We start from the raw sequence: 24,129 nt of genomic DNA on the forward strand, positions 1-24,129 counted from the left end.
GTGACGGGTCTAAAGCAAGAACACAATCTGGGTGGCATAGGTTATTGGGCATGATAGATTCTAGAAATTTCCTGGAATAGTTCTCTCAGTTGAGAGTTATTACCAGTAACTTGGAGGGGATGAGTGGAGAATGAACTCAGAACCCCACATGTGTTCATCATAGTTCGTGCTATTTAACTATATCTGTACATGATATTGTTCTCATAGAAAAAAAGATGGCTTCTAATGAATCATGGGTAAAAGCCAAGATTAGCTGTTTCAAGTGCTCTTGAGTAGTATTTAGTTACATCAATATATTTTATTTTATTCTATTTTTTTTAAAGATTTTATTTATTTATTTGACAGACAGAGATTACAAGTAGACAGAGAAGCAGGCAGAGAGAGGAAGGGAAGCAGGCCCCCTGCTGAGCAGAGAGCCCGATGTGGGACTCGATCCCAGGACCCTGAGATCATGACCTGAGCTGAAGGCAGCAGCTTAACCCACTGAGCCACCCAGGCGCCCCTACATCAATATATTTTAAAAAACATCTAGTACTAAATCCCTTCTGAATTTAATTCTAGGGGCTCCTTGCCCAGATTGTCTATAGAAGAGAAGGAAAGAATTGAGATTCTCAGTATTATTTTCCCAGGATATTTTTGTGTCATAATGAAATGAACAGCGATACTAATATTTTGGAGGCCTTCACAACAAAATATGTCCCTCAGAGCTTGGGAAACATGCAGACATAGCACTTATCTTGGGAAGTAGTGTGTCTAGTGGGGATAAAACACTCCTGAGGTGTTAGAGAAACGGCTTGACATGAGGCACATCACTTCTCTGGACTCCAGTTTTCTCCTTCATCATTAAACAAAGAATCAGTGAGTTTAGTTGTCACCTTCACACTGTTCTTTCCTCCTTTGAAAGGAAGGCTCCTTCTCATTTCCATGACCACTACTGTTGGTAGGTGTGCTTACTCTTATTGCCCACTCTGTTTTTGCGAACACTGTGTTTCTTAAGCAGGCCTGTCTGCTTACAAGGTCTATCCTGTCTCCCATCCCCACACCTCTTCTCCCTAGTAGACTGGAACCTCCATGAGCAGGAGCATTTGAGAGCTGAGACTCGGAGGCTCTGTTGACTGGGTTCAAATTCCACGTCTGCCGTTTATTTACTGTGTGAACTTGGGAAGTTACCTAACTCCTCCTTGATTTCCTTACCTGCAAAATGAAGGTACCGATAGTACCTACTTCCAGATTTTTGTGAGGACAAACGAGTTAAGCATTCGTTAACAGAATTAGAATTATGTCTGGCACTGGGTGCTGTGTTGGCATGTGGTTGATCAAATAAATGATGGCAAACGCTGCTGGTGATTAGTTCTCCACTCTACCTCCCCAAGTTCTTAATGGTCTGTTCTTTGAGTGGAGCTGTACATGGCGAGGCTGGATTTGATGAAGGGGGTGAGGCCCTGTCTATACTGTAAACATGGCTCCTATCATGGGCATGAAGATGGCATACATAAGGATTCTTTTCTGACTCCTGAACCAGTGCCTCCATTTACTGGGTTTCTTCTATTTTTATATAAATATTCTATGAAACACCAGCCCTGTCCAGAAGCTTGTATTTTCAATTATTACACAAGTAATATAGAAAGATAATATAGCACAATGGTGATAATCAGGACTTTTGTAATTAGACAGACCTAACTGACTGTTGGCAAGTGGTAAAACCCCTCAGAGCCTTAGTTTCCTACTTTATAAAAGGAGGATAATTACCTGCCTCAGAGGGTTGTGAGATTAAGTGGGATGCTCTTTGTAAAGTGCTTAGAACTCTGGCCCGTGTTCAATAAATGGTAAATTCTACATTCTTCTTTCAGTAGAACTCAGCTTTAGCTGAAAATAATATAATTTTTTTTTTTTTTTTTTTACAAATGGCATTTCTCAAGAGTGATAACATTTTATAGAATCACAGAATGATAGCAACGGAAGAGAGTTTCAGCAATAACCACTCTGACTTCCCGTGACGCAGAATAAACTGGCCTGCTGAGAGATTAAGTGGTGCTATGTAAAGGCTTCTTGATTTTTTTTGTCTGTGCTCATTCTCTGATATTATATTTTATTTTTTATTTTTTGCAGACCGGGACATGGTGGGCACACTATTAACAGTGTTTATTAAGTAAATGTTAGAAAAATCAATAGCAATTGAGTACTTAGAAAATCATTCTGCTAAACACTGGGGACATCTTGAAAGTAGTAAAAAACTTGTCCTTGCCTTAAGGCACTTTTCTCTCTCTCTTTTTCTTTTTTTTTTAAAGATTTTATTTATTTATTTATTTATTTATTTATTTGACAGAGATCACAAGAGAGGAGGAAGCAGGCTCCCTGCTGAGCAGAGAGCCCGATGTGGGGCTCGATCCCATGACCCTGAGATCATGACCTAAGCCAAAGGCAGAGGCTTAACCCACTGAGCCACCCAGGCGCCCCCACTTCTCTCTTTTTGAGGGAGTATAAAACACCTGTCTGTTAGCAACCTTTCCGACCATTGAGCCATCCTTTTTTAACTGAAATACTGTTTTTTTAAAATTTTTAAATTTCCATGGTTCCATACTCTTTCTATCCTGCTGGTTCCCCCTTTTAAATGTCTTTTGCTGGTTGCTTCTCCTCTATTTAACCTTTAATGTCTGATGTTGCTTCCTGCTCTGCCTGGGTGTTCTCCTTTCTCTCTAGCTGAGCTCATTCAATCAGCTTCAATTACCATCTAAGCCAACTCCTCTCAAGTTTTTGTGTGCATAGGAATCAATTGAGAAGCTTGAAAAAAACAACAACAACAAAGATTCCTGCATCCACTATCCCAATAGACTGTTTTAGTAGGTCCTGTCTTGCTACTTGGAAACCTTCATTTAAAAAAAAAAGATTTATTTATGAGCTATTTCACAGCTGTAGGGCTGAGAATCTTTTTGTAGTGGGATAAGAGGGAATAGGTTCAAGATAAACATGCACACACTCTATGACCCAGAAAATTCATTTTTCAGGAGAAACTCTGGCACTTTTGTGCCACGAGGTCCATTTGAGAATGTTCAGAGCTACAATATTTGTAATGGCAAAATAGCAGAAGTGCAGATATGTAAGTTGGAGTATATTCTGACAGTGGAACATCATATAGCTGTGTGAATAAATATATAATTACTACATACTTTATAAACATAATTTTGATTCCATCTATATTAATTTCAGATGTAGGTAGAACTGAATGATATGTTATTTGGGGATCTGTCTATGAATGATAAAACAGTAAAGAAAATTGGGGACATTTATCTAGATACGTGTTATCTAGATAACATGCTAGATAACAGTCAGATTGGGCAGGGTTGGGAGAGGGCAGTTAATGGACAGGGTGTTACCTGGAAATGTTATTTTTCTTAATAAATAATGACTACTTTGGGGTTCATTTTAAAAATTCATCTTTGAATGGTAGATTTCCCAATAAAATACTTAAAAAGTAAAGAGGATGAATAAGAGAAGAAAATTGAAACGAAGGCAATGAGTCTAGACAAACCTTTGGAGGAATTTTGCGGTGGAGGGCAGGAAATGAGAAATAAGGCAATAGCTGGAGAGGGGATGTAGGTCAAGGAAGGAGGTTTTTGCTTCATGTTATTGTTTAACTGGAGATAGTATGGTACGTCTTTATGCTGATGGGAATATTCCAGCAGAGAAGCAAATTGCATGTTTTAATCCATTCTTTGCAGTGTTAAACTCAGGCAGATATCCTGGCTAAGAAGTATGATTGTCGGAATAAAATTTTGTCTAAGATAGAAAAAATACATTCACTGGCCCTTTTTAATATTCTTCCTTGAAACTCGAGCTCACATATCCGTTTATTAATCACTAAGGCACTTGTCCATATCTCTGATAAATGGGTACTGTAAATATTCAACAACATCTGTCATTTTCTTTCTTTCTGCTGAGTTAGTCCTTAGTGGGTAAACTTTTCCAAAGTCAATTTTATATTTGATCACTTTAGATAGTTACCCAATGAATGGTTTTATTAGGATGGTGCTTCTCTCTTACATATCATAAGCATGTGCTATATTTAGACTTAAAGCATACTCTGGAATGTAAAGTTATGACCGGTTTTCTTTGCTCAAGAGAATGGGATCATTTAAGTTGGAGCAATACCTTTTTTGGAATTGGACTGAATATCTTTAAGTTCCCTTACAATAGTTGATGTTGATTTTTTGTCCTCTTGACTTACTTTAGGGGTATCAACTGTAGACATGTTGGAGGCTGAAGCAGCCTAAAAATCAGGTAAATAACAAAGTTCTGAGGAAATAACTTGGGAATGCCTTCCAGAGGACAACCCTCCCAGTCTGCGCCACCTCCTCTCCCAGCCTGTACCACCATTAGAAAAACATTCTGGCTAAATGTGGCAACTGTTTCAGCATGCAACCTGAGGTTTTTGTGAGCAAAACCTGAACTTTAAATTCAAAATGTTGGGGCTCTATGACTGTAAAGATAAGTTGATACTCAGTTGTCTAATTTCTATTAAGAGATACTGTCTTTGCCTAATGACTTACAGTTTTGAGCATGGTTTTTGAAAGTTAACATAGCGATTCATAAAGCAGGACTGAAGTAACAGGCAGAGTTTGAAACATATTTTTGACAATTTTTGGCTTTCTTTTCTGCTTTTGTCTCATGTTGTTTTGGGCTGGAAGAAGGCAGGTCATCTGATGGGCTTTGACATGTCTGTTTAGTCAGTTAATCATATCACGAGCACAGACAAAAGAGAAGAAAATGGAAATATGATTTGTTGTGGTCTGAGGCATTCTGCTGAGACTTGTCTCTTCCTGATCTGAGATATGCTCCCTTACTTTAAGTCTTTCCTTAAACTGCATTCTGAATTCCAGCTTATAAATCTTTAGCTTATTTTTCCAAATCCCAGTTTATACTTTTTATATAATGTACGGGTCGTAGACACTCCCTATGTAGACTTGACAAAATCTTGAATACCCAGGGATTTGCAATGAATAATGATTATATCATGATAATGGAGCTGTTCAGTTTCTTGGGCTCTGTGGTAGGATTTCCTTCTTTGGAGAGGGGTGAACAAGGTAGGTAAAGAAAGAAATATACCACCTTTGTAACCTTTAGGAAAGGACAACCCTGAGGGATCTGTGGGTTTAACTTATAAATTAAAGTAAACAAACTGTCCAAGAGAGCCCATTCTCAACCAAAAGTATCACAGAGTTTACCTGGAGATCTACAAAAAAACTACCTAAAAATTACCTAGAATTACCTGAGAAAATATATTACACACTTTTATTTCCTTTCTCTTATCCAATGTGGATACCCTGATTTCTCAGATCATATGGAGGAGTTAGAAAATCATGGAGTTGGAGATTTAAATTGGAGATAGCATGGCATGCTTTTATGCTGATAAGAACATTCCAGCAGAGAAGGAAACTGGATGTTTTCATTCATTCCTTGTAGAATTCCTTGTAGACTCAGGCAGATGTGCTGGCTTTAAAGTAAAACTGTCAGAATGAAAAATTGTCTAATTTTAGCCCCCTAGTTAAAAAGGAATATGCCTTCCTCTTTCCACTGAAAAGTCTCTTTATTCAGGTTGATGGAAGCATAGTTTTCTAGTCATGGATCCTCAGATTGGTGGTTGCGGATCCACGTTATTTTCAAAATTTCATCTATTTGGCATGGTAACCCTGATGATCTCGTTCTGATAAAAACCAACCAACCCATGAACAAAATTAATCGGTAATTATATAAATTTTAGGTTAAAAAAGGAACAACAAATTGATTTTTAATAGATGCAGACTATTTAAGAGAGAAAATATTTCCGACTGTGATGTGTAGAAATCAAGGTTTCAAAGAAGAGTCTTTTGGGCGCCTGGGTGGCTCAGTGGGTTAAGCCGCTGCCTTCGGCTCAGGTCATGATCTCAGAGTCCTGGGATCGAGTCCCGCATCGGGCTCAGCGGAGAGCCTGCTTCCCTCTCTCTCTCTCTGCCTGCCTCTCCATTTACTTGTGATCTCTCTCTGTCAAATAAATAAATAAAATCTTTAAAAAAAAAAAAAAAAAGAAGAGTCTTTTGTACTTGGAAAATTTGGTTCTGGTTGAGTGTCATATTTTATGTAGGGATGAATCAATTTGGGAATTAGATTGCTTCAAGACATTCTAAAATTGTACATCTCTTTCATTATTTGCATTGTTTATCTTTATTTTCCTTTGAATGATATTTGGATGTACATTTAGCTGCTTATAAGCATTAATTTTTGAAAAATAGAGAAATTTCTTTACAAAATTAAAATAAAATGTTTCAGCAAAGTGCATTTCAAACTGTATTCTGATTACCAAAATAATACTACGTTGTTATAGAAATTTAGAAAATAATGGAAAAAATGTAATTCATAAGCTGACTACTTAATTTTTAAAGATTTATTTATCTATTTTAGAGAGAGATAGAGAGCAGGGGAAGGGGCAGAGGGAGAGCGAGAATCCTGAAGCAGACTCCCTGCTGAGCATGGAACCCGACATAGGGGCTCCTCATGGGGCTTGATGCAGGGCTTGATGCGGGGCTTGTCACCGGGGCTGGATCCCAGGACCCTGAGATCATGACCTGAGGTGAAATCAAGAGCTAGCCCCTCAACTGACTGTCCCAAGCTTACCACTTTAATACTAGTGTTTAGTACAATGATTAGAGTTTTATGTACCTCATTAGACATTCTCACAAGTGTACTTTGTAAAGTAATAGTCTACGAGTAAATACAATTCTGTGATTTTTTGCATAAAGTGAGGACAGTATATAAATTCATAGAATTTTTTTACCTCTTTTAATGAATTCATCATATCCATTGTGGAATGTGAAATTATTTTACTCATATTATTGTTAATTCTTAGTTATTTCTTGTTAGAAACTTAGCTACCCATTTTTCACTTGTGTGTTTATATATTCAAATGCATATAATTGTACATGTATTTTATTAAACTAATATAAGTTTTGATTGAGTTTTCTAAAGTTTGGTAGATTTAAAGTAAACTCAACTACTCTTAACATAGCTAACACATTACTTATGCTTTTACCATCTTTTTAAAATGACTTAGTATCACATTTTTCTGTGTTCGTGGAAAAACAAAATGAGCAATATGTTCACTTGTAGATGCACATACAAACACATCACATTATATAGTAATTTTGAGATTGTATCATCTGACTGTAGATGATACCACAATTTGTTGCTTTTTTTATATGAATGTGTGTGAACATCAGTATTCATTAGCTGAAAAGAAAACTAAACAAATACTGGTTTTTTCCCCTGAAGTATCAATAAGAATTTACTTGAAAAATACTGATGCAGTGAGTATATGAAAAGTAGACAATACTATTTTATTTTCTTAAAGAGGACTTTAGGTTTCATTGTATATTTCATAGCTAGTGATGAGAGAGAAATTAAAATACAGAATCCTGGAAAAATTCTAAAACAACAGATGAATTTTTTACCGATAATGTTTTTAAAATCCAAACATCACTTTTTGAAGGGTAAAGCGTGAGAAAACAAAAACACTTCCTTCTTTAAAGATATGTTTTCATAACCCTAAGCTGTCTCTTTATGTTTACTCATTTTGTAAAAAAAAAAAAAAAAAATCAGCCATGCTGTAAGCAACTTATTTAAATAATATCGAACATATTCTCTAAACAATCAAACATATTCTCTAAACAATACCTATATGTTTCAGTGAAGTTTCTGGAAAAGTAACTAGAAGATTGCTAAAAATTCTTCAGCCTCTGTATATTTCTCACATGCTCTGAGATATAATAAAATTTCTAAAACTACAGAGACAAAAAAACAGGACTTACCTATACATTTTGATCCTGGACAATGAAGAGATCCTCTCTTTTGCCTATCCAACTTCCCTGAGATTTCTACACAAAGGAATGGCTCTCATGCATCATGTGTGATCTATGAAGAAGCTGAAGACAAAGGAGGAAATCCCACATAATTAAACCCTAACTTGCTAAACGAGTCTGAGGGAATCAACTTGAACCAATAGCATGACTCGTGGAATGAAATCAGAAACAGGGAATTTCACAAATCAGTAAGAGTTTAATTTATTTTGGTAAATTGTGACTAAACATGATAGCAGGGGATGGCTATTTCATGAAGGCTTGCAATGACGCCACATGGCCTAGAGTCATTATATTTAATTCAATGGTATGTGATACTCTTGCCTGAGTTATATTGTCATACACCTCCTTCTTTGCCACAGCAAGCTGAGGATGATCAGAAAATACTTTCCAAGCCCTCATGAGTTCTACTACCTCTAAATTTACTCTTCTCTAGATAAAATACTGCTTTTCTTGTAGAATAGGAAACAGAGATTCAGAGAAATAATTGAATATGTGTACGAGTTGTGGGATAAGCAAGCAGAATGGTTGGAACTAAAATTGACTTTGTCTTTTTCCAAATATGTGTTTTGAAAAAAGGATTCTAACTTGCTGCTGTTAGCACATGAGTGTACAGTACAGTGTAGTGAGAGCATGTATGGGGGTGAGCCTAAGGAGGGGAATGTCAACAGTGTTTGGGGCCAGGACAGAGGCCCATGAAAACACAGAGGCAAGAACAGTGTGGAAGTGAGAAAGGACGTCTCGGTCTCATGTGCTGGGAGGGAGTAGGAAATATATCTGGAAGGTTGTGCTGAGGTACTTTGTGAGAAATACTGCACACTGAAGAATTAGAATGTGTAATTGAATTAGATTGGGTACTGAAACTTAAATTTTAGTTTTAGTTTATTTACCAACTAATTGTGTAGCCTAAGGGGGGGGAGCACTATTCCTTTATGAATCTGATTGACCTACTGAATGAGGTGGTTCTAGGGGACTCTTTTCAACTCAAATTCTATGCCTTTAACTTGTAAATCACTGAGAGCTATTGGCTAATGAATTCACTCAAGGACTGCAATTAGACAAGTGTTCAACTTCTTATACATTTTTTATATAATGTGCATATCCGACAAGTGGAACTGGAAGGAGTGGGTTCCTCCCTACCCTTCCCTTATGTATTTTCATTGATCCTGTATCTCATGCCTGATATTCTGATTTTTTTTTTTTTTTTTTTAGTGGAGAAAAAAAAAAAACCCTTGTACAAAGCTACCTAAACAAACCATTTTCATTTTACATGTTAACCTTTAAGGACTTTTAATATGTACAAGTTTTTTTCATACAGTTATATCATAATGTATAACTTTGCATTGTGCTTTTTATTCTTCATATAATTTTTATGAGTGCCCTGTGCTATCAAATTTTTATTTCTAGTAGCTGTATATATTATTTTAGCAGCTGTATATGTACCTAATAGTTGCATAAAATGTGCATTAAAACTTTTTATTTTAATGTAATTTCAAACTTAATACATGCAGATATAGTACATAGATTCATCAAAACAAAGGAAAGGAAAACAATTTCAATGGACACATTTTAAAGAGTGAATCATCTTGTACTGAATAGATTTATCATAAAATACTGAAAGCATCTCCTAGTGTATTTAGATATTTTCTTTTTTCTTTTCACTGTAGTCACCTTTTCTCTCTTTTTTTTTTAACAGATATTATTTATTTATTTGAGAGAGAGAGTGAGAGAGAGAGAAAGCATGAACAAGGGGATAAGCAGGGGGAGAGGTGAGGGGAGATGCAGGAAGAGAGGCAGAAGCAGATTCCCCACTGGGCAGGGAGCCCAGTGCAGGGCTGGATCCCAGGACCCTGATATCATGACCTAGCAGAAGGCAGATACTTAACCAACAGAGACACCGAGGCACCCTAAGTAGGTGATTCTTTCAATGACCATCTTCACCAATATACTTTTTCATTCTATTGCTAAATATTCCCTTGAAATAAGTGGAAAGGAAAAATAATTTATTGGGCCAAATTATATAAATATTATAATGGCTTTTAAAAAAATTTTAAAAATAAATTTTCAAGGATATGAGGTATTATCTTCTGTTTTTTTTAAATTTATTTTTTATTTATTTTCAGCATAACAGTATTCATCATTTTTGCAACACACCCAGTGCTCCATGCAATCCGTGCCCTCTATAATACCCACCACCTGGTTCCCCCAACCTCCCACCCCCCTCCCCTTCAAACCCCTCAGCTGTTTTTCAGAGTCCATAGTCTCTCATGGTTTCCCTCCCCTTCCAATTTCCCTCAACTCCCTTCTCCTCTCCATCTCCCTTTGTCCTCCATGCTATTTGTTATGCTCCACAATTAAGTGAAACCATATGATAATTGACTCTCTCTGCTTGACTTATTTCACTCAGCATAATCTCTTCCAGTCCCGTCCATGTTGCTACAAAAGTTGGGTATTCATCCTTTCTGATGGAGGCATAATACTCCATAGTGTATATGGACCACATCTTCCTTATCCATTCGTCTGTTGAAGGGCATCTTATCTTCTGGTTTTTGTTGGCAGCTCTTTCTCCCAATGATACATGCTCTTTCTCCTCCAACTTTGTATTTCCTGGAGCACTTAGTGAGGCATTTTTTAGTCAATAGGTGCCTAGTCAACACATATTATTTAAATGCCCAGTAACTGAGTGTATTAATGCTGTTCCTAGTGCCCTATCACTATTCACAACAGAACTTGGGAGTGAGTCAGGGGAGTGGCATGGGGGAAAAACTGCATTCAGTCTGAAAGCGACTTCCTGCTTACCTGTGATGATCTTAACACAGAGAGGTGGGGCATAAAATTATGGTTTGTGAGGCAAAGGGATTGCTCTTACAGAGACTAGTTCAAAAGATGTTGAATCTTAATCTTCAGATCCTCAGGGAGGGGCAGGATAGGTCTTGACTTTTCTATTCTTTAGGGGCAGCCTTTGTAAGAATAAGGAATAAAGGATGACATTATACCAAAAACATCAGAATCTTCTTTTTCTTTGTCATATGAGTGATTTTATTCACTAAACAAAGAACAACTCACTAAACAAAGACAACTCAACTCAAGAAGACGGACATGAACAGGCTTCAGAGAAATAGAAGACATCATTTATTTTAGTGGAGGATAAATCATGCCGTGCATGAGCTATCAAGATTGGTTCTTTTGCCTGCTTAGGCTGAGGGGGAGAGGTTATGGTAAAGAAAATATCTCCAAATATGCAAATGTGTGGTAATAAGCCTTACTTTGACAGAAGTATGAATCATTCACTGGAGCCCGTCATAACATTATAAGCAGAGAAAACAACCAAAAAGCAGATGATCTAAGAAGGTGTGGGCCAGTGGTGTCTTTTTTGAATTTGGAACTTAAATATTTAGTCACTGGGTTCAGGGTAGCACAGTCATAGATCTATGGTTGGTCATGAATGTGTCATGAGCTCTCTCACATATATAGATAGAAAAAGAAATTATATAGATAGATTATTATATAGCTATTACATAGATAGATATTATATTATATATAACATAGATAGAAAAAAGAAAATTATATAGATATATAGATTATTATATAGATAATATATTATCTAGATATATATTATTATTATATAGATAGAAAAAGAAAGATAATGGATGTGCCCACAACTTGAAAGTTATAAAATGGTCTTTGGCTCAGGTCATGATCTCAGGGTCCTGGGATCAAGCCCTGCATCGGACTCTCTGCTCAGCAGGGAGCCTGCTTTTCTTCCTCTCTCTCTGTCTGTCTTTCTGCCTACTTGTGATCTCTGCCTGTCAAATAAATAAATAAAATCTTTAAAAAAAAAAGAAAGTTATAAAATGGTATTTAAATAGACACATTTACTTTATTATAAATGTCAATCTTAAAGTCAAGTAATAATTGGATTTTGTTTGTGTGGCCGAGTTTAATTTTACATATTCTTACTTGTAGGTGGTTGGAAGTTAGGGAATAACTATGTCCCACTATGTTTCAAAGGCTTTTGTCTATCCAGAAGGCATGTTGTAGTGGAAACAGTATAGTCTTTGGAGTTAAAATACACCGAAAATCAAACTCAGGTTCTTCTGCTTCCTACACAGCAGGGTTCAGAAAAGTTGCTTATGAGCCTCAGTCTTCTTACATATACAAATTGAGTTAAAGTACCATTCTCATAGAATTGTAAAAATTAAATTCAGTCAAATCAAATCAAAAGAATGAACTAATGTAAAGCACCTGGCATGTTCAACATGTAATGTTGTCATTCCTTTGCCTCCGACGCTCAGGGTAGTATGTGTATGTACTTGTGTAAGGATCACAATTGCCTGAGATGTGGAGGGCATGTAGTTCGAAAATGGCCCCGGGTGTTTCTAAAATGCCCACCCACCTAGATTCACGCCCGTGATCTTGCTTCTCCAAGCCAATCTTATTCCTAAAGCGTCTGTTCAAACACGGTTTAAGTAACCTAAAACTTACTACAACCTGTGATGGCTTTCATGTTGGCAACCAGTGATTTTTCTTGTACATGCCTCATGTAAACTTTTAAAACCAGTTTCTAATAATAGTAAGAGATCAAAGGCATATCTTGGTCATGGGTACGTTTTCATTTTGTTAAAAGAAGTATGTATCATTTACCTCTCTCGTAAGGTCTCCACATCCGTCTTTCTTGGGCTGCATAGAATCATTTTCTCCTATGGGAGGCAATTTCCTGCACATATGCATGAATTTGATTCTTGAAATTTTTCTCTACGTTCAGAAAAGCAATCAGGGCAAATTAATATAATACATGTTAAGAGACAATGTAAGTGATCTTATAAACTGAAGGTTTTGGCTGATAAACCCAATTAAAATTATCCAGTATATCCACAAAAGGCTCTTAAGTGATTTTTTATTTGGTTAATAAGAAGGTAGCAATAGGAATACATGCAACTGTTAGAAGTAGTATCTATTTTTAGATTAATCGCATTATCAATTAATGACTATTGGCTTTACCTGTTTCATCAGTACTGCCCAGCAACATAGCTAGGTTTCTCTGGTTAGTTTCTAGTTTAGTCTTTATAAAAACCACTTCAGATCTTCTCTACTGTTCCTTAAGTGTTTATTTTCTGTTCTTTATTCCCTGCCCTTGCTATTAACTGATGACTTACAGTTTTACTGCTGGAGAAGAATATAGACGCTTTCAGAGGGCCACTCCTTCCACTATTTGTTACCATATCTGTATATCTTACTCATCTGCCTCTATCCCTCTATAGTGGAAGCGATTTTTGTTCTTCTCTGGGAGGCTAATCTTTTCATTTGTGCTTTGTATTCACATCTTCATCCTTCCTCTTCCTAAACCTGCTTCTCCGGTATTCTGCAGCTCTACAAGCCCTCTGCCATTCACTTGGTTTCTGACACTAGAAATCTGGATATCATTCCTGACTCCCTCTCTTTTCTCAGTGTCTTATGCGCATAAATATTTACTGAACCCTTTCTTTTCTGTCTTCAGCTTCACTGTCCCACATGACTCCAGGGCCTCAGCTGGATCACTGCCACTCTCTGATTAGCTTCCTGCCTCAAGTCTCTTCCCATTCTAGCACATTCTTCATACCTACAAGAATGACCATTTGCAAATTGAGTTATGTTACCATTCTTACAAAAACTCTTCAGTGGCTTTATTGCATTAAGATACAGTTCATTTTCCTTAACATAGGTGGCAAAGCCCCACAGCATTTGGACCTTGTCTATTTTTTGTTTTTTACCCTTCTCTCCTACCGACCACATTATTCCACAGTAGACCATAGGCTTATGGGGGCGGGGGAACTGCTATGTTTTCTGAGCCTGTCATCCTTGTCTGGTATGTGGTTAAATATTCATTCATGTGGATGGGAGGTACCATAGCTATGTTTGAGCTTTTATTTATTTTTTTAAGATTTTATTATTTATTTATTTATTTGATTTATTTGACACAGAGAGGGAGCGAGAACACAAGCAGGGAGAACAGCAGAGGCAAATGGAGAAGCAGGTTCTCTGCCAAGCAGGGTCCTGCTGTGGGACTTGATCCAGGACCCTGAGATCATGACCTGAGCTAAAGGCAGATGCTTACCCACCTGACCCACCCAGGCTCCCATGTTTGAATTTTTTAAAAAATTGTTCTTGTAGGACACATGGCAATATCCTTCAGATCATTTTTCAAAACAGTGCTCAGCTGCCCAGTGTATGAGTACCTGTGTTTTAAAATATAGATTTTATGTTGGTTTAGGTATGGTAAGGCCAGCGGATCAGAAGATGATGGCCACTGAAGAGATTTTTATTTACTGTTCCCGAGAGAAAGGAGAATGCCATTCCAGGTGGGGCCTCATGGGGAAGCACCAGAGTTAGAGAGGAGGCAGAGAGAAAAAGGAGGAGCTGTGTACAAGAGCTTTTATTGGGTTTCTGTAGGAAAAAGCAAGTGAGGCAGGGCAGGCATGAGTAGTTTGAATAATTTCAGTGGGTTCTGTGGTATAGGAGCTGTCCCTGAGTTGTCTGTTATATAGCCCGGGATACATGAACTGTAACTCTGGGCATATTCTTCTATGGCATGGGAGTAATGGCTCAGAGTGCAAGAGCTCAAAAAAGGAGGTTTTGGGATATGAGCTCTGGCTTGGCTGGTTGGTTTATGGAGGATTCACTTATGGGTGTAGTTATTTGCCATTTCTGGGTATTAGCCAGCCCTGGGAGCAGCAGTCCCTCTGGGGTTAGCAAAGTCCCAGATATTAAAACATCACAATAAGAAGATATACTTAATACAATGTGACAGTGTCTAGCTGCTACTTTTGTCAAGTAGCAGTCTTAAAGCCTCAGTTTTAAAGCCAAGGGCATTTTCTTCTCTTAGAAGCCAATAAACTGAGTGAAGTAGTAATATAAGAATATAGCTATTACCACATAATATGGATTTCTCTAACGGTAATGGTTACTCCAGAGTTCCCAGTTGATAGGTGGAGATTTTGTCAGACAGGCATTGCTGTCTGATAACTCCTCTGCCCAACCCCACTTCCTCTCTTTTCCTTTAACAGGTGTTATTTCTCAATAAACCTTTGTACTTTTATTTGTCTCATTGTTTATTATCCAGAAAATCAAACTTGTAATAGGCAGTACTGAGAGAGTTCCAAAAAAAAGACATCAAGATGAAAATTGGGGACTGGATCACTCACCTCCCGGCTGGTAATGAGGATTTAGCAGTAGGTGGCTTGTCAACAGCTTCTGGTACAGGTGGTGGTGTGATACTAAAACTCTGACCACTAGTGAACTAGGCCAGCATGATAGTAGAAGTGAATGTACAGGGCAGTGTGCTGATTCGTGTATTTGAAAGATATGGAGGAGGGGGTGGTAGACCTAAGAAGAGTAGAACTGCATGGTTCCTGCGAGGTTGGATGTATGCCCCATAATGCAGTAGAAATGATAATGAAAAGTTGAGGGAAATGAACATAATTGAAAACCTAGTATGAGATCCAGAGGTTCTCTTTGGTCAATTATTAAGAAGCCCTCATCTCATGTAGTAGGTGAGCGGGAAACCTGAATACCAAGTACAAGATTGGATAGAGTGTCTCAACTCCCATGATTGTCGAACCCTCAACAGAGACAAGTCTGCTATTCCAAAGTCAGAGCCCTACTTGGGAAGGCCTGGGACCTGATCCGTGGAATGCAGATAGCTGGCTAGATATCCCTGAAGATTTTGACTCTCCAGACTTCTTTTGAGCCTTCTGAATCTGCAGAAGTAGGTCTTCTGTGTTCTTTGAGAGTTAGTATTCTGCAGAGAGCCTCTTCCCTGAAAGGTGATAGCTGTCCTCTTCAGGAGCTGTGTGCATTTCATCTCCTGGCTGCCAGTCATGGTAAGTCATAACATAACCATCTGGGAATGTGTCAGGCCTGAAGAGAGAAGAAAAAAAAAATCTATGTTACAAAGGAGCTGCAAAAATTAGCAGCAGATGTCAAGGGCTGTGGGAGCACTTTCTGTTTGACTGGATTTGTAGGGTGCTTGATCAAGAGATCTGGAACATAAGGCTGGGTAAGGACGGGTTGATTGACATGGGCAGATTTTCAGTATATAGGATATAACATCTGCCGAGGTACTTAGGGAATGGTGTCAGTTTGCTGCTGGAGTGGCTCCTAGAAGTCTGGAAAAAACAATGGCCCATGTTAAACAAGGTTGAAATTCCAGAATTTTGGTGAGAGACAGTAGAAGCCAAATGATCAAAAGGCTCGGAGAAGTAGGCCTGGTGGAATGGATATATTATGGAAAGCCTCCTCAGAAAATTAGGTTTCATGAGAGAGCCCAGATAATACAACATACACCACAATCATCAGGAAATGCTGGTGTACCAGTAGGGGATAAACTTGTTCCATTTTGCCTGGAACTGTCCAGACTCTAAAACTCAAAAACTAACGTTTTGGAAACTCAATCTTAGGTAAACTGGCATGGTTGGTCACCCCAGCACAGTATCATGAAGTGTTGGCATGATGGGTACATAAATGAGATGGCCACAGTGGGAGAGATCGAGGTTCCATATGGGTCCAAAAGCTTGTGTTCCCACTTACCAGCACTACTCTAACTAATGCCTCCTTAGAATGTCCAACCCATCATTGACAAAGTCACACTGAATCCACAGAATGGCACTGTTCCTTAAGGAGACCAACTGGCTACCTGATAGCATATTTACTGCACTGGACCCCTTTCATCCTGAAAGCACCAGCCATTTCTTCCTTATAGGACTAGACATCTTTTCTGGATATGAGTTTGTCTTGCCTACTCAGAGGGCCTTAGACTATAACACTGGTTGGGCTGTTGTGAACATTCTAACTGGGTAAATTCCTTATAATCCAGAGTACAGTGTTTGTTTTCCCTGGAGATACTTCTTTAATAACTGATTCCATTATGATTGTTCAAGTCACTAAAAGTACTATATTATTGTCCTGTGCATTCAGAAGTGAAGTGAGAATGTCTGAAAGTACCACCTGCTATTTACTCTCACTTTTTTGACATGTAGGGAAAAAAACCCAGAGAAGTTAACATTTTTTTTGCTATGAAATATGTTCTCTTCAGGTTATGACTAAGTGTAATTTGAGGTGTGATTTGGGTAGACTTATTTTTCCACTGTCATATCTTTTGTATATATTTTTTCATGTTAGAAGGATTCTTGAGTCTAAGACCATGCATTGGTATGTAAAAATTGACATTAAAATTGTATCAAAGACAGTATAAAAATCCCACAAGCGTTTGGATATAGTTCTTGTTCAATGTTAAGAAAGTACTATTTAGAAGATTTTTTTCTAATATCATTAGTATAAAAGAGAGCAAAGATGATGAAAAATGGAAGGAATTTAATTGTAATCTTAAAGTCAGAGACAATGCCTCATCATATATTGGCTTGGATATATGGTAATATTTTTAAAGTAGTTACTTTCAAAAAATGTAACTATAGCTGTGCAGTGTTGTAATTTAAGGACCTTAGAACATATTAAGTTATGGGTATGGATTCCCATGGTGAGTATGTTTCCGAATCCTGTTGGGAACCACCATGACATCCTGAGAGAGTATAAACCAGTCTGCTGGCAAAGGGGGAATTTCAGTGGAGAGGAGGGAAGACAGGAAGTGTTATGGAAGATGACAATACATTAAGTATTGGCATAAATGCTTTTCTTTTATTTTTGTTTTTAGATGTGTTAAAGAAAATAATTTATATAGGTTTAAAACATTTACTAGACCATTATGAATTCAAAAGCTTCCCACAAGGGAGGGAAGTACGTAGAAATATCGAGTAAGGGTCTTTATTATTCTGGGCATGCTATTTGGGGAATAAAATATAGATAATTAAGACATTAGCCAGACAACATAAGAAAAACATGGCAGAAATAAAGGAGACGGAAGTTGTAACAAATATAAAAATTATGCCAATATAGATGAAAGGTTTCAATAGATATAGTAAAAAGTGAAGTTCTAATGGTTTTAAAAGGCAAATCTAGTGGCTCTGCCTTCAGCTCAGGTTATGATCCCAGTATCCTGGGATCAAGTCCCACATCGGTCTCCTTGCTTGGCATGGAGTCTGCTTCTCCCTCTGCCTGATGCTCCCCCTGTTTGTGCCCTTTCTCTCTCTCTCTCTCTCTGAAAAATAAATAAATAAATACAAATTTTTAAAAAGGAAAATCCAGTAGTCAGAAACCTATGCGTTATCAGATGCACAACTAAATCAAGAAGAAATTTAAAGAGAGGAGAAAGAACAAAGCAAGCAAGCAGAGACAGTAAGGGCGGGGGTCCAAAGCAACATTAACCAGGGTGAAGAGGGTAATTTGTATTAATAAAAAAGTACACAAACATACAACAATTAAAAAGTTGAGCATAATAATAACAACAGATGTAGAAGATATAAGAAATGATAATTGTGAAACTATAATAAAAATATTTAGTGTTCAGAAAATAGATTTCTGAAAAAAATGATTGAAATTTAAAATCAATTATTAAAATTGATTCAAGAACTAGGAGACTTGGACAAGAAACAACTGTGGAAAAAATGAAAAACATATAAACATTTTTTTCCCTAAAACCATCTGGATTGCTCAGAAAACATTTCTTTTCTATGCTGTCTTAACTGTTCCCTTGACTGTATAAGACTTGCCGAAGGCTTTTCAGAGAATTTTATAATGCTGACCTTATCTTGGTTAATTGAAATCTTGATAGAACATTAAAAAGTATACCAATCTAGTTCTGAGGAATTAATAATTGTATTCAAATAAATAAACTCCCGGGTCTGTCTTCTAGGAAAATCTGCATAAAGTCGTCTTTATAAATTACAAATCAAACACTTGTAATTTACAGTGTTTGCCCTCATGATCTTCACTCTGGGGTTGGGATTTGAAAGCTCTGTTTTTTAGTTTTACTTGTAATATACCTAACACGTCTTATAAGGTCTTTAGTCATATAGACTAAATTTGAATTTGGAGTTTTCATTGAACTTGGATTTTTTCTGCCTTTGGCCTGGGGATTGTCAAACAAGTAAATTTCTTGACTTTGTTTGGTTGGATTTGTTCTTGTTATCTTGAATAGGTTAATTTTCCCATTTACTTTTATTGGTATTTAGGGATAGATTCAAGGTAATCTACTGGTTTTCCTCAAGCTTAATTGAGATATAATTGACACAATATTGTGTAAGTTTAACATGTGTAATGTGATGATGTGTTACACACATATATTGTAAAATGTCCTTCACCTCAATTGCCATTTTATTGTTGTTGCTGTTGTAAGAGAACCTTAAAGCTCTACTCTTAAGGCAATTTTCACGTATGTAGTATAGTATTATTAACTATTGTCCCCTTGCTATAACTTAGATCCTGGAACCTATTCATCTTATAACTGAAAGTTTGTACCCTTTAATCAACCTCTGCCCATTAAGCCCCTGATGACCTAATGTACGTGGTGGTGACTATAGTTAATAGCACTGTACTGAAAAAAAATAAAATAAAATTTAAAAAATACTGTATTGTGTACTTGAAATTTTCTTAAAAAAAAAAAAACAAGTCTTAAGTATCCTCACTACAAAAAAAATAACTGTGAGGTGATGAATGTATTAATTAACTTATTGTGCTAATCATTTCACAATATATGTGTATTATTGAATTATCATGTTCTATACTTTATATACAATTTTGTCAGTTATATCTTAAACCTGGAAAAAATGTTAACACCATCCAAAACAACCTCATAGAAACATCCAAAATAATGTCCGACTATATATCTAAACTAAGTACCATGGCCCAATCAAGATGACATAAAAAAGTAATCATCATGAAGTTCAAGTAACAGACCCATTGTCGCTCAGCTGGTAGGTTGTGGGACTGGGATTCAAATACATTGAATTGAATGTCATATTGTTTACTTCTATGTACACGATCCACCATTCAGCAAATGTGTGATTTTGTAGTGTAATCTTTTACAAATACCTTAAAAGAGTCCTTGAACCCCTATTCAATTGTCCATTGATTCCAATGAGAATCAGTGGCCAGGTTTTGTATTGGTGTCTCACTCTTCCACCGAACTGTGAGATACATGAGTGTAGAGAGGTACTTAACAGGGCTCGAGGCCATCTGGAACCATAAACATGCAACATAACATCCTTCTGATGCAAAGATAACAATTCTCACTTAACTGTTGGAAAAGCACATACTTGAATTCTTTTCTGTTTTTGTTTTTGTTTTCAGTAATACTGGTACATTTCCACTGATTCATCCTGGTTTGTTTTCCAAGGTTTTTAAACATCCAATACTATGATTAATATTTATAATTCTCTGATAGCTGTCTGGGATTAAGAATAGTCCATAGTCATCGAACAGGGAGAAGCTATCCAGCTCACCTTGGCATCCAGTCTGTGTGTCTGTGTCCTTGTGTCTGTGTATTTTTTGTTCTGTGCTCCAATTTGTTGGTCTAATCTTTTCAGATACCTAATGAGAAGGAAATAAGGACTTTGGACCAAATAGGAGACATAGGTATGGTGTGTAATCAGAGCATGTTAAGTTTTTAAAAATGGCCCTGTGAAAGGTAATGTGAGGGCAAGGTTTTTTCAGAGTGGTTTTCTCCTTCTTCTTCTATCCCCCCTCTCCTCCTTCTTCCTTTTCTTCTTCTTTAAAGATTTTATTTTTTTATTTGAGATTGAGAGCGACTGAAGGGGGAAGAGCAGAGGGAGAGGGAGAAGCAGGCTTCCCATTGAGCAAGGAGCATGACTAGAGGCTTGATCCCCGGGTCCTGAAATCATGACCTGAACCAAAGGCAAACACTTAACCAATTGAGGCACCCAGGTGCCCCTTTAGAGTGGTTTTCATAAAAAGCCAGGAGTAATGCTCGTGCTTTTGCACCAGGGGTAGTATGCGTTGCCTCGAGCGCAGGGGGAGAGAAGAGAGAGAACTCTGCTTAGCTGTGGGCAGGACTCATGACTTAGAAGAGGCTCATCAACGCACATCCAGACTGCTGGAATAGCAGGAGTAGCTTTGAGAGTTGGAGGCTCAGCCAGAGGCTTGTGCTAGACCCCCACCATGTGTATGCGATGGAGCCAGACTGTTATCACCTTTAGTATAGTTTCAACAGCACTGAGAGGAACTGTGAATGTTGTCTCTAACTAGACATGATCCCCGCAAGATAATCAACGCAATAGTTTTGTATGTGGGAATCTTCAAGGTTAGTAACAAACATTTAAGGTTCCCCAGTGATGCATTTCATACTTCAATGCCTTCACTTAAACAAAGTGAAACAAACGTTTACATGGGAGGGAGGTTTGTCTGGAATCCCAGAGGTAACTGTGTAGTGTCTATAGCTAATAACAGGGATTCTTCCAATCTCCTCCGGTAAACAAACCCAGGCTTTTATCACTGAAACTGTAATGATCTTTTCTCAGGGGTCTCCATCCACATCCAGTTCTTCAGGAAAACATTCCCACAAGGATCAAATATCTTGAAGAAATGTTATTTCTTCAACATTAAGCATAATATTCCTTTGAGGGGAACCAATGTCATGGAGCCATGTGTCTAGACTTCCATGGCCTATACTACCCATGGTCATTGCTGCCGTTTCTTTGAATGTGTTGCTTTTGCTGAAGTAGACAGAGGATTTTAAAGTCTTCTAACTGTCATGTTCCAGCTAACACAGACGATCTTTCAAAGGACAGCACAGTTCCTATGGATGATAGTGGATGATAGTGCATAACTGAGTGCCAGAACCTTCTAAGATGGCCCTGGGAGATCCAGGGTGCAGATGTAGTCCATTCTCTGATGTCAGTGACCACATAACAGTCATGGGGCTGCTCAGCCTAGTGCTTTTTCTATACCATGATGTAACGTTAGGTGGTCATTATAGCCCATGCAAAACATTCAACAGATTACACAGGAATTTTCATTGACAGCATACCACACAACATCATCTGCTGTATCTAAACCAATAACACCTGTTTTAAGGCTAAGGACAGATTAGTGAAAACTGAAGAACTGTTGTTAGTTTCTATTTTTCGCCCCTGAAGCCTGCATTTTATCTTCGGTTTTCCTCTCCAACATTAATGTAACACTATGCTGGAGGCTTCCAATACCCTCAGGAGGTTCTCAGTCCCTGCGCTGGGCCTCACTCCCAACTATTACCATCAGTTTCCATGGAATTTTAAGCTACGTGATATTCAGTATTCATTTAAGTAAAATACTTTTAGTTTTTGTTCTCTGCTCAGTTCTATTGATAAAAAGAATTTCAACTTGATAATTAGAAAAAATGTTTTATATTTTCTGCCAGCAACACAATTCAGCTCCAGAAGGATTCCCTTACACTAATCCATTGCAAGTTAGGACTCAGTATGCCTCCATTTCATTCCACTACATCTCCAAGGGTTTCTAAGGCTCTAGTGGCTTTTTAAAAAAATATTTTTCACATTCAGAGAAATTTTAGGTTTATAGCCAAAATTGAGCAGAAAGTCCAAAGAGCTCCCACACAGCCACTCCCCCGACACACATAGCCTCCCCCACTGTTAATACCTGAACCAGAGTAGTTGACATCTGTTACAATCAGTGGACCTACAGTGATACATCATTATCACCCAAAGCCTGAAGTTTACATTTGGATTCACTCTTGGTGTGGACCATCTACAGTTTTTTCCTTTGGGGTTTTGACAAACGTTATAGTATCATACAGAATAGTTCTACTACCCTAAAAATCCTTTGTGCTCTACCTGTCCATCCTTCACTCCCCTTAATCCTTGGCAACCGCTGATCATTTTACTGTTTCCATAGTTTTGCCTTTTACAAAATATCATATACTTGGAACCACACAGTATTTAGCCTTCTCAAATTCTCTTCTTTCACTTAGTAGCGGGTGTTCAAGATTCCTCCATGTCTTTTCATGACTTGGTAGCTCATTTCTTTCTATCACTGAGTAATATTCCACTGTATGGAGGTACCACAGCTTCTTTATCCTTTCATCTACTGAAGGACATCTTGGTTGCTGACAAATTTTGGCAATGATGAATAAAGCTGCCATAAACATCATGAGGATTTTTTAAAAAGATTTATTTATTTATTTGAGAGAGAGAGAGAGAGAGTTGAGGGGAAGGACAGAGGGAATGGGAGAGAATCTCAAGTATACTTCCCACTGAGCACGGAGGCTGATGAGGGGCTTGATCTCATGATCCTGAGATCATGACCTGAGCCAAAACCAAGAGTCAGGTGCTTAACTGACTGCATCACCCAGGCAACTCTGTGCATGTTTCCGTGTTGACATAAGTTTTCAGTTCATTTGAGGAAATACTAAGGAGCACAAATGCTGGATTGTATGGTAAAAATATGTTTAGTTTTTTAAGAAATTCCCAAACATCCTTCCAAAGTGGCTGTACCATTTTGCATTCCTGTAGCAGTTTTGTAGCACATGAAAAATATACAGGCCCTACAGAAGTGCCACCAGCATAACCTTTGGGGTATCAAGGTCAGGTGCCAGTGGTATGTCAACTGTGTGGCATCCTTCGGGATGCTGAATTTTCAAACTTAGGGAAGGCTATTGTGTAGAATATACTCTGACTCTCCTATGGCCAGTACCAGGAGTTCTGCTGGGCCCCTTCGAGGTGATGGTAACTATTAATATTAATCTCCTAACTTTCTGCTTCAGTTTCCCCATTCATCCTCATACCTCTTTTCTTCCTCAGCTCCCCCCTTTGCCAATTAATTAAGACCCCACTCTAGCTTATATCTACATATCCCAATAATATTAACCTGAGTCAGAGAACCCAACAGACTAAAGATGTTATGATAATAACCCACCTTTCACCTTGGAAATGTAGCAAGCAGTGTGGGTCTTCCAATGAATAAACCTAAGATAGTATCTTTAATCATCTACCATTATTTTTGTAAGTAACAATAATGTTACTCTATTAAAATCTGCCTCATTTTGCCATTAGTTATTCCAAGAATTAGGTTCTGAATTTCCAGATTTTCCTTTGCACTTACTCTTTCAGATTTACCTTGTTTCTACCTAAGCAGATTTGTATCTAGATTCCCCTCCACAATGGCTTTCATGTTCAGATTAAAAATCTGTAAAATGGCTTTTGGGGCACCTGGGTGGCTCAGTGGGTTAAAACCTCTGCCTTCTGCTGAGGCCATGATCCCAGGGGATCGAGCCCTGAATCAAGCCCCACATCGAGCCCCACATTGAGCTCTCCACTTGGCGGGGAGGCTGCTTCCCTTCCTCTCTCTCTGCCTGCTTGTG

General features: G+C 37.8%; 1 protein-coding gene across 1 annotated transcript in view; it reads right to left on the minus strand.

Annotated features, from left to right (window-relative positions):
- TMPRSS11D (transmembrane serine protease 11D) overlaps positions 1 to 7,923 on the minus strand; it is a 50,197-nt gene extending 42,274 nt beyond the window's left edge. Inside the window, exon 1 of the mRNA XM_032332034.1 lies at positions 7,839 to 7,923. Coding sequence (XP_032187925.1) covers positions 7,839 to 7,846 — 8 coding nt within the window. The 5' untranslated portion in view covers positions 7,847 to 7,923. The remainder of the gene's footprint in view (positions 1 to 7,838) is intronic.
- Positions 7,924 to 24,129: the final 16,206 nt, after the last annotated feature.

This window comes from Mustela erminea, chromosome 2, assembly GCF_009829155.1.
Source record: "Mustela erminea isolate mMusErm1 chromosome 2, mMusErm1.Pri, whole genome shotgun sequence".
NCBI classification, from domain to species: Eukaryota; Metazoa; Chordata; class Mammalia; order Carnivora; family Mustelidae; genus Mustela; species Mustela erminea.